At 41.0% G+C, this 12150-nt stretch overlaps 1 protein-coding gene across 2 annotated transcripts in view; it reads left to right on the plus strand.

Annotated features, from left to right (window-relative positions):
• Positions 1 to 6674, plus strand: part of ppm1h (protein phosphatase, Mg2+/Mn2+ dependent, 1H) — a 69621-nt gene extending 62947 nt beyond the window's left edge. For both annotated transcript variants that reach the window (XM_007895272.2, XM_007895273.2), the window contains exon 10: positions 5415 to 6674. In XM_007895272.2, the coding sequence (XP_007893463.2) occupies positions 5415 to 5562 (148 nt within the window). In that variant the 3' untranslated portion in view covers positions 5563 to 6674. The remainder of the gene's footprint in view (positions 1 to 5414) is intronic.
• The last annotated feature ends 5476 nt before the right edge of the window (positions 6675 to 12150 follow it).

A 12150-nucleotide genomic window follows, 5' to 3' on the forward strand; every position in this document is an offset into this window, starting at 1 on the left:
CTTTTAACTCTGGATGATGATTTTCCATAACCCTGAAGAAAATATTTCTACAGACATGTTCAAATTCCACATTTTAAAATCTATAAAGAAATGCGTAATTCAACCCAACCGCAGCACATTGCTGTACACTTCAGGCATCTAACGTTTCACACAGTTCAATGACAAATTGATCCCCGTCCAAAGAGAGACCAATTAAACCTGTGAACAAGCTAAGAGGCAATGAGTTGCTTGGTGTTTTTTGTCCCATTCCACATGATCATTGGTGAGGTTAGGAAGATAGAAAAGTAGGGGACTGATCCTGCATTTCAGCATTGCCATAGTACAACGTGATAATACTCCAACAAAATTGATATTAACTTTTGAGCTTCTTTACGGTGTATGTAGTGCTGATTTGGGCCATTAGGATGGGGTGAAATATGACAAAAATACAATATGAGATAGGATAATTGTTCCCAGTGACATCACATGCCACATTTGTCGTCCCAAAATCTTCCAATGAGAAGTTTGCAGAACGAATGCAGTTTGTCCTGTGTGGGACAGTGTTGCTGCTAATTTCTGGCTGATTGTGGTATGTCAGTGTTAATACTTGAGAAAATTGTGGTTATTCTGTATTCTCCAGGGAAGCTTTCCACAGGTTTACTGCACAGGAACTAAACAGCACCAATTAAAGTAATTATTAGGAATCAGACCAAAATGTTCTGACTTTGGATAAAGTACTTTAAATTGTTTCAGTTTAAATTGTACACACAATTGACATTGGCATGTATTCGATTGTTTCTTTAAATTGTCGGAATGAAACCTATTTCTTTATATCAACAAATGTACAGGGTACAAATGGCCCAGCAGTTTTTCTTCGTTTAAATGTAATTAAAATGACTTATGTTTGCTTGTGCAGTTCATTGCTAACTGTGTGACATCTGCGTACTTACATAGAGTTACATAATGGCACAGAAACAGATCGTTCAGTCCAAGTAGTCATTGCCTGTATTTATACTCCACTCAAGCCGCCAGACCTCCTATTCCCCTCAACTATACCACCTCTATCCTTCTCCCTCAGCTAAGCATCAAGTTTTCTCTTAAATGCACTGATGCTGTTTGCTTTCACCACAGCTGTGTCTGCTCAGCTGTGGGTGTTCTTTTGGGTCCTTTGCAACTCCCAGGTTGTGATACTGCTGGAGGAGAGATCAGACATTGAATTCCACATTGAGGGAATATGAAGCGAGTCTGATTGATAGGGAATGTCACTGACTATTACTTCTGCCTTAGGGACAGTCAGAATTTCTACCATCTCACCGCAGGGTAAGAATGAATTTTGTTGCTCCTGATATGACACTACCACAGGCGTGATACTGACCAAAGAATACTTGTTCTGCCTAAGTAGTTCCAAATAAAACTATACTAGATTTTACAGAGCATTCGGTTAATCATCTAGCTGGTTGAGAAGAGTTTGTATGACATCCTGTATCTCTGTTAATCCATCATTGCAACACAAGCTGCAAGCAATTCCCAATCTCTGCCACATAAGACATTGAATGGATTCCAGCCTCTGTATCAGCAAAATCCAGAGATTGCAGAGTCCATCTCAGCAGTGAAACTATTAAATTCAACAGTGAAACAGATCCTGTTGCTTTGTCAGTTATATTAACCCATGCCACTGACCAGTCCTACACCCCTAACCTCTGGAATTCCTGCCTCTAACCCTCCACCTTGCCCCCTGTCTCTGTCTTTAAATCCCACCTCAAAATCTATCTGTTCACTTACATCTATGGTCATCTCCCTGTTCTCCTTTGCTCGTTGTCCAAACCCGTCATTGTGAATTGCTCGGCAACGTTATCCTATGTGAAGGCCACTATATAAATACAAGTTGTTGTACTTGTATCCATTGTTCGTTTCAGAAACCTGCCTAGTAGACTGATCACTTCCAGACAGTAATCCAATAACCATACAAGCCCATGAATGAGCTCTGAATGTCCAGCATGTTTATCTTTACCACTTACACACTGACCCTTGCCATTGGGCACGTTAGAATGCAATTCATACAAATTGTGCAGCACTGAACTTTATTGTAGGTCTTCATTGACTGCTTCCTGTTGATGCAAGGGAGTGATTTTACTGAACTTGGGGGGAAAAGGTGGCTTGTGTACACTTCATCATGTACATGTGCTACCATCTCGTTCAAGCGAAGGTAATGCCAAGATATACTTTAACTTCTGTAGTGTTATCTATCCCTCTGGCCCCGCTGAGCTTTAGTGTTATAATATAACAATAAACAATCAAGGTGTTTGTCTGTATATATTCTAAATGCTGCCTCAAAAACCATTTGTAATGAATCGTGAATTGTATGACAGGTGTTACTAGTCCCAGTAATAATAATAATAAACTTTGCATTTGATATAGCACCTTTTCATGTTGCTAAAAGTCTTGAAGCATTTCACGGGGTTTATTTAAAAGTGTTACTGTTGTTGTATGAACCTGGCAGTCAATTAGATGGTTAATTTCTATGCTGCACAAGCGTTTTGAGGCATCCTCCTGACCTGAAAGGCACTACATAAGTTGCATCAGTTGGGATCTTACATTTAATATGACTTATGAAAAGTATGAGTTACATCTATATGCATAGAATATAAACTCTTGAACGGGACTTGGGCAGATGTGTGACTTAGGCGATTATATGATTTATACAGATCAGACTTATGCGAGTTTTACTGTATGTAACAGTATATTGCTCTTAAAATATTTGGACTAACAACATTCCAGTAGCTGTGTGAAAGTGACCCGAAGGAATGGACTATAGCTTTACCCCTGCTTATTCCAAACTCCTAAACAAGAAGCAATCGACCAGAATGTTCCAATTACATTCTGATTTCCCCTTCACAATAATCCTTGAATTTGATATTGTGCCAATAATGTTGAAACATCTCAAAGCACTTCACTGGGAATTGCTATCACCTGCAGTACAGTGTAGTTGTAGGAAAATGCAACAGCCAATTTGATCGCAGTAAATGAAACGAATGACCAATTTTATCTGGATGATTGTTGCCCAGAACACAGAGAGAAACTTACTTCACTTTTCAAACAGTGCATGGGATATTTAATGTCAACCTGATCAGACAGACAGGGCCTGGGTTTAAATCTCATCTGAAGGATACAGTAATACATTATTCAGAAGCACATCAGAAAAGAGTTACCCTCCTTGACTTACTGTATGAGGAGTAACTTAAGCCCTTTTTGCTAGCATCCAGCCACACTTTCTACCTCTTCTCATCTAATTCCTACTCCTTTATGAAGCTCAACTAGATAATAATAGTAATAACAATAATAAATAATAATAATAGATCTCATAATGCTGCACTAATTGTTGGCCTGTCTCGGGATACTGGGAGACGGGTACATAGATTTAAAGCTAACTGTAGTTTTAACTAACTTTATTAAAAACATTGATATTTCTAACAAAGATTTATTTAAATATCGACCAGTTAGGCAGTTGTGCTTCTTTTCAGTGAGGATTCTCTCACAGGCTACTCGCTCTGTATGCTGCAGAAATACTGAGTAATCAAATAAGTACCCACATAAACATCCACCCTGTAATACAGCAGCAATTAGATTTGGGGGGGGAATCTGGGACAAGACTTTGTTGTTGGGGGGCGGGGAGAGTTAAAGTTGTTGATGGGAAGGCATAGCAGGAAAGGTGGAGAGCTAAATTATACCAGCCACAACACTGAGAAACATACAAACTTGTTGAAAATACTGCACACAAGATATTGGAGCCTTCAGCCATACATAAAGCATGACTTAAGGGTGTGGGTTGGTACTGGTTCTGTGGTTCTCATCCAGCTCTGCCTGCTTATATCCTGTGGGATTGCTTCAAAGCGAACGCCTTCAGGATGAAAGTCCAGTAGACGCTATCAAGATTTAACTAAGATCCATCATTCTTCAATGCTTATTACATGAGGAGAGTATGACTCTCCAAATCCAATGATATCCGAATGTCATAGGCTGCTCTATACATTAATAACAGTTGCAAAGAGAACCATCCTGGGACCCTGGGGATTGACAGATCTTCCTGCTACTGAAGAATGAAACCCTCATTAGGGAGACCTTTCAATGCAATAGAGCCCGCACCAGAGCTGAAGGCCTCTGGGGACTAGTCTTGGGGAGAAAATATCCTGGTATTTTTTAAATCAAATATACAGAGGAACAGTAGTAGATGTGAGGTGCTCCTCAAAGATTGAAAGGTCCCCTTTCGACCTGCCCTTTTTTCCCCCTCCGTCAGTACCTGTCTCATAAATCGAGTGCTTGCAGCTTGTTGTGAGAATGATCTTTCGTTTCTAAGCTTAATGTGATGTATGATGTTGTTTCAAAAGAAGCCCGACTTGAGAAACAGCTAACATTGTTCCTGCAAAAGTGATGCAATGTTGTGCCAGCCACTGCATCAAAGCTGAGAGCAATTACCTCTCAGTCAACTTTTACTCTGCAGAGATTTCATGAGAATTTCCAGTTTTGAATATTTTACTTAGTTGTGTCCCAGTAAAGCATTTTTAAGGCAAACACATAGTTAAAAGAGATAGTGAATATCTTATAATGATTTTAATTTTGATATATTTTTAGTATATTCACAAAAGTATTTTATGTCCAAATGAATCAAGTATATATTTGAAATCTGGCACTAATAATAACAACAGTACAGGTTTGATGTAACCATTTGGTCTCTCGATAATCCCCCCCCCCCCCACCCAAGGTCCAACTAACAACAACGACATATTACATTTGTATCGCACCTTTCACGTCGGGAGGACGTCCCAAGATGCTAGACAGTCAGGGATTTGGACCGATCTGGGGGTTGGGATAAGGCGAGGTGGAAGGCAGGAAGGATAGCAGTAGGAGAGTGACCGAAGGCGCGGTCGAAGAGTAGGGTCTTGAGACGAGCCTTGAAGGAGGCAAGTGAGGGAATGAGGTGAAGGGACAATTGTTGTAAATCTGTTTCTGTCAGCCTGGAAATGCCTTTGCACCCTGCAGAAAGAAATACCTGAGAAAGTTCTTGTATGTATTGAATGCTCCTGTACAAGGCCAATATTGACTGCAAATGTTTGTTCTGTGTACAATGCATCCTTCAGCAATCTTCTGCATCACAAAATCTGCTCCGGTTCGGCTCATTGAGAAAGGAGAAGAAAGTTCAATTGAACCATCAATTTCTTCAGTTTTGTGCAGATAAAAGGAGATTTTCCAACTTAGTCCACGATCCTGCATTATGGGTCCAGTTTTTGTTCCAACAGTTTTTGTAATACGATTATATTCTTATATTTATGTGCTAAGCATTCTCATACTGAGACACTAATATTACTTGACGTTCTAACAGGTTTCTGAAGCTAAGCTCTCATAGTCATGTGCTTCACGTTTGTGTTTGTTTTTCCAAGGTACACATTGGCAGCCCAGGACTTGGTGATGAGAGCCAGGGGAGTGCTGAAGGACCGAGGATGGAGAATATCTAATGACAGGCTGGGCTCTGGTGATGATATATCTGTATACATCATTCCCCTTCTGTATGGAAGTAAACAGACATGATAACGTCAGAATCTTGTTGGTCTTGCTTGCCTGTTACTGGTCCCCAACTTCTGGTGATCAGAATCTATAAAGCAGTACTGATTCCAGCAAGTAATGAAATATAATGAAAAGCCAGAGTATGATAAACTGCTTTTAGCCTGGACATTGTTCAGATGTTCTAGACACTGTTCCCGATCTGAATTTCTCAATCATTGATTCCTTTTCAGTTGTTATAGTTGGATGTAATTTTTTCCTGCAAATTAAATAAGTATATCCTGTATAAATTCAAAAGGATGACTATTTAGCAAAAACTTTACAGACATTGAATATTAAATTTTGGGGTCTTAACTTGTAAAGTATGAAATATTTTGATGTATATTTTCCAAGTGCTGTAATGCTACGTGGGGAAAATGCCTCATCTGTGCTGTGTTTTAGAGTTCCGCATATAATCAATATGGCAGTCTCCTACCTGATAATATATTGTAATAACGTAGTAAATATTATTTCAATTTTTTTATGGGTTTGGTAAAAGATAAAATCTGTTCGTTAATTCACATGGATATATAATTCATGGTGTCTCTGGTGTAAATACTGGCAACTTCAAGATGCGATACACAAGTCTGGGTATATTTGTAAAGTGATTTTATTGGGCTCCTGAGTACACACTGAACAAGATTTTCTGCAGGCTTTCCTAATGTCTGCTGTAGTATTCCACATATAATGCACTGCACTTGAAGGATAATTTACATGCACGTTCTGTTCTTTGTTTTTTTCCTTTGTTACTATATTCTTAGCATTGTCAAAATGCTGCCATAATCACGTACTAACTACACTTTGTTAATCTCACACAGCACTATTTAAAAGGCAGAAAGAAATACTGTATTCTCCAAGAGTGATAATCATCTCAATGAAGTATTCACAGTTTTATCTTAAGTTACTTTGAAATATTTAAAAGGTACCGAAAGTAAACTGTTGGGCATTTTTTTTAACTGTTTAATTCATTTTCGGTGAGTCTGAAATGTGAAACATTTTTATTCCAAAGCAATTTTGTGTTGAACCGCGTCTGAAGTTATGATATCTCAGTGGTCTGAGTCTTGAAAGTGCAATGAGAAAAATAAAAGTACTGTATAAGAGCTGTGGATTGAAATTTGTGTTTCATCATATTTTACATACTATAATGTAGACTACACTATATCAATTAGTTTATGAAGATGTTCTGTAAAGAAGAGAAAGTATTGTTATACTGTACAGTGATTAAATGACTTCATGTGTGGGTGCTTCATGCATTTATTTTTCTAACTACATATCACATTGTTGCAATGAATCATTTCCAGCAGGAAAGCAATCTATTTTCTACTCCAGAACTGCATTCATCAGTGAATGGGGAGAACTTTGCCTATGTGGAACTTGGCCCATGCACAGAGCTTATGCCGGTGAGCTTTAAGAACATTAAAAGATTTAGGGACAAATTGGTGAAAAACTGCTTCAGTGCAAAATACAGTAGATTTTGAATTGAGTTCTAAGAATCCTGATTTACACCGTATGTTTACTGTCAATTTAGTATAAAAATAGTGTTGAATCAACATCAGCTGTATAACGTTAGATAGAGATTAATATAGTTGTTCTACATTCCTCTTCCAGTCTTTCCTGTGAAGTCAGAAAGTGAAGAACATGAGAATGATTTTAAAATGGTTAAAATAATAAAAAGATTGCATTGTTATAGATTAACTTGAGAAAAAGTAAATTGATTTAGGAACACTCTTTAACTTTTAAGTGTGCCTCTAACAATAATCAAAACTCTGCTGAGTTTTAAATAGAAAGGGGTTTTGCATTTCACACAGTCACAGCATCAAGTGCTTTCTGACCAAAATGTAATGTTTGCACAACACTGATTTAACAATGAGGCTGATAATAATAATAATAATCCTTGCATTTGATATAGCGCCTTATCATGTCATTGAGATGACTCAAAGCGCTTCAAAGAATATATTGTAAAGTGGATTCACTATATTTTGTGGGCGATACGTGGCAGCTAATTGCACACAGCAGTTTTCCACAGACAGTCGTGGATTGAGTGACCAAATTTTAAAAGTGTACTGCAAAATTATACAACCATCCCAACAGAAACCAACTCTTTATTGAACCAAATGCAGCATTTCTATTTTCCACTATTACTCTTGAGGTGCTTTCTGAAGCCGAATTCTGCACACTGGCATCCTGTATTCCCTACCAACCTGCCCGCTCCCTCCGCTCATCGGGCTCCGGCCTGTTCCATGTCTCCCGTCCGACCCGCCCTACCATCGGTGGCTGGGCTTTCAGCCTCTCTGTCCCCACACTCTGGAACTCCATCCCACGGTCCCTTCGCCTCGCTTCCTCCCTTGCATCCTTCAAGGCTGGTCTCAAGACCCTCTTCTTTGACCTTTGGTCTCCCTCCCACCTCTCTGCCTTCCCTCACCCCGACACCACCCCACCTCCCCCATGCTCAAGCCCCAACACCTGACTGTTCAGCGCTCTGGGACATCCTCCCAACGTGAAAGGCGCTCTATAAATATAATTTTGTTGTTGTATTCATACATTTGGGACCAAGGAAGAAGTAAGACAATATTCTAATTGACTCTGCTACTCAATTCTCTATTACTCTCAATATTTAATTGTCTCTTGTCACTCTAAAACTCATGAAATGCACATCATTCTACTAAAGTGAAAATTATCATTTTAAAAAGCATTTATGCCGATTATAGGGTTAGAAATTCTACCTGGGTCCAGATTTACTCTATTTCCCTAGTATTAAGAACATACAGAATTTGGAAAATTGCTGACTTTAGTCTTCATTTTGTAGTTTATCCTTTTTTGTCTTTCTTAAAAGAATTTACAGAAAATTAACTTCAGAATTAAGATTGGATACTCTGAAATTATTATCATGTACCAAACTGCATTACCCCCACCCACCCCCCACCTTATGTTAAAAAAAAGACAGGAAAACTTTACTTTAAAGGAATGGAAAGTCTTGAAAGAACAAAAATTATCCAAAATGTATTTGCAGACATAATATGCAAGTGACTTGCAGTACAATGTGGCTATCCATGAACTGACCTGTCACTTGTCATAATAAACAATGCACCGTATTCATCTGAAATGACACAAAACCACACGTTCACTGACAGTTCCTCTGGTCGTAAACTGTCTTTAAGATATTGGAAACACTTTGTGCTTCTGTGAGCAAATGCCCTCAATGCGGCGCGCAGAACTACAAGAATAACCTTCTGAATCTTCGTAGTTAGGGTGGAATGTGCAGTCCGTTACATTCCAGTACATTTAACAACAAGCAGGTTATTGAGAAGTCATAAGTCAATTTACCCAAGTTGGTGACGTGCACTTATAATGAAAATATTCCACTGAACAGCACTTGCATTCAGAACCAACATCTCGTTCCAACAAACCTTCTTCCCCACTAAGCCTTGCCTATCCTAAAATCATGCAATCAGCTGATGTGCCAGTCAGTGCTCTCAACGACAGGCTATGCAGTTTTTATTGGTTAAATTCAAGCAATACCCCAGTGCACACTCCAGGTTCCCTAAGTCTTGGCTCATGTCAACTTGTACCTAGACAGGGTGCGAGTTGACAGGGTCCAGGTAGAGAGAGTATGTCGCTTCGAATGCGAATTCCGGAACTCTCAATCGGGTTTGCATACTCTTAAGCATGGAGTTGGGTTTCCACATGTGTAAGACATCTGGCTGACCAAAACAAAACCTCTTTTAACAACACTGAGTTAAAAAGATCTTTAACCAAGCCCCAAGCTGGTATTTATTGAAACAATATGTATAAGTGAATTCACGGCAGTAATTGCTTCTGCACTTTATAATGTGATGCAAATTCCCTCATTGGATTAGTGTGTGGTAATTGAGAGATATCCATTATTCTTTGCATCAGGTTCAGGTCACTTTGCAAGTGAATTAACCTATTGTGTGTTGAAGATACATAATCAAAATTACTTTCATAGTGCAGTATCTAAAGTTTCCATTCATAAAAAAGTCACGTGCAATCTTAAGTAGTAGGTTGTTAAGGGAAAATCTAATGAATAGTTAAATATCATCAATATGTTTATTGAGAGACTGATAATCTTTACATTTTAAATTCCTCATTAAGAATTAATCCAATGTGTGTGCATCATTTGAGATGACAGCATTAAGTGGGCAGCAATAAATAACAAGTAGCTATTTTACTGGTTCGAAAGGTGAAACGTATGAATTTAATGCTGTGACTTATTCAACTCCCTCTATAATTTATGTTCTGCTCACTCACCATTTGTAATATAATACAATATAATTTACATTGATATGGTACCTTTCACGTTTCAAAGCAGTTGACAGTGCCAGGGCTAGGGAAGAGAAAGATGCCCGAAAGAGCGGGAAAAGAGTTACGTTTTGAGATGGGCCTTGAATGAGGGGAGGGAGGGAGGGAATCTGAGTGACTCAGATTCTTCATTTTGTTTCCACAAACGGCTTTTCCTCCAGCCCCCGCACTGTCTCGTGCGGTGTCCCTCAGGGCTCTGTCCTCGGTCCCCTCCTCTTCACCCTCTATATGCTCCCCCTTGGTGACATCATCCGCAGACATGGGGTTAACTTCCACATGTATGCGGATGACACCCAACTCTACCTTTCCTCCTCTACCCTCAACTCCACGACCACCGATGTCCTGACAGCTGCCTGTCCGACATCGAGTCCTGGACGAGAGATAACTTTCTCCAGCTCAACGTGTGCAAAACTGAGGCCCTCCTGATTGGCTCACGTCAGCGCCTCCGCACCTCAGGCGCTGACAGCATCAGCATCCAAGGCTGCACTCTCCACCTCTCAAAGCCAGTCAGGACCTCGGGGTTCTGTTCGACCCTGAGCTGTCCTTTCTTCCTCATATCTGCGCCACAACTGGCACCGCCTTCCATCACCTCCGGAATGTCGCCAGACTACGGCACTACCTCACCCCTCACGCTGCTGAAACCCTGGTTCACGCCTTTGTCACCTCAAGGCTGGACTATGGGAACTCTCTCCTCGCCGGCCTTCCCGGCACCTCCCTCCACAAGCTGCAGGTCATTCAGAACTCTGCAGCTCGTGTACTGTCCCGCACCAGGCTTCGGGACCACATCACTCCCACCCTCGCTCACCTCCACTGGCTCCCCATCCCCCAGAGGATCGAATTCAAGATCCTCATCCTCATCTACAAGGCCATTCACGGCCTTGCTCCCTCCTACCTCTCCGACCTACTATCCCCCTACATACCTGCCTGCACCCTCTGTTCCTTTGGCTCTGGTCTGCTCCACGTCCCCCGCCCCAACCGCCCTACCATCGGTGGCCGGGCCTTCAGCCTCTCAGCCCCTGGGCTGGAACTCCATCCCCCAGTGCCTTCGCCGCTTCCTCCCTTTCCTCCTTCAAGGCCGGTCTCAAGACCTTTCTCTTTGACCGTGCCTTCAGCTCCCCTCTCGACTCTCTACCCCCTCCTCGCTCCCTCCCTTACCTTCCCTCCCCCTGACCATTTCCCCCCTGTTCGGGTCCTGACCCAACTGTCCAGCGCCTTGGGTCGTCCTCCCGACGTGAAAGGCGCTCTATAAATGAAATCTTGTTGTTGTTGTTGTTGTTGACTCCGGGATGGAGTTCCAATGAGCAGGAGCAGAATGGCTGAAATCCCATCCACCGATGGTCGGGCAGATACAGTGGTCTTCACACTGCAGCATCCAATTTACTATGAGGTACACAAAAAGACACAGTAGATTCTCCTCCTATTTCCCCCCATAAGCCTTCTTCAAGATCCATCTTAAGACCTTCCTCTTCGACCATGCCTTCGGTCACCTTTCTACCCCTACCCTTCCGCCCTCCACCCACCTGATCCCAACCACCAGATCGGGTGCGGATCTCTGACTGTCTATCGCCTTGGGTCGTCCTCCTGATGTGAAAGGTGCTATAGAAATGTAATTTGTTGTTTTTGGTGTTAATGTTCTGTGAGGGAATCTGTCTCCTATTATTCCATGTGTTCACCAATTCCTTGCACCATTTTTGATATACCTAGTGCTCCAGGTATATTACAAGATAGAACAACAGGGTGCATGATAGCTCAATAGCAGAAATCATGAGATCAAGTGCAAGGCTGTCAATCACTTCAATGTTCTTCTCCCTGGCTGAATAACCTGTCACTACTTGATGAGGTTCTGGATGCACTGTGTACGTGTAAAGTTTTTGATTGTGGGATGAATGGCGGAAAAAGCTGATGGAACAGTTTCACACCTTTAATCTTGCTTTTTGCTGATCAGGAAACACTGACACGGATGACATTTTCCTGCTGTGCTTATTTGTTCCATTTCTTAATTCCGGTACTCAAATTCTGCTTGAAAATGTCAATGAAAAGGCCCTAGCCAGTTCATTAAACAAATTGCAGTCAAAGCTGGAACCACAGGAAAACCTTTGGAATTTGTCAGTAAGTCACTCATAGCTTTTCTGTTTGGTATTTTACAGTGTGCCATGAATCTAAACAACAACAACTTGCATTTTTATATAGCGCCTTTCACGCAGGGTACCGTCCCGGAGAGCTTAGCATAGTGGAATAAGAGAGAGATAAAAGAAT

Source organism: Callorhinchus milii, unplaced genomic scaffold, assembly GCF_018977255.1.
Source record: "Callorhinchus milii isolate IMCB2004 unplaced genomic scaffold, IMCB_Cmil_1.0 Scaffold5, whole genome shotgun sequence".
Classification (NCBI taxonomy): domain Eukaryota; kingdom Metazoa; phylum Chordata; class Chondrichthyes; order Chimaeriformes; family Callorhinchidae; genus Callorhinchus; species Callorhinchus milii.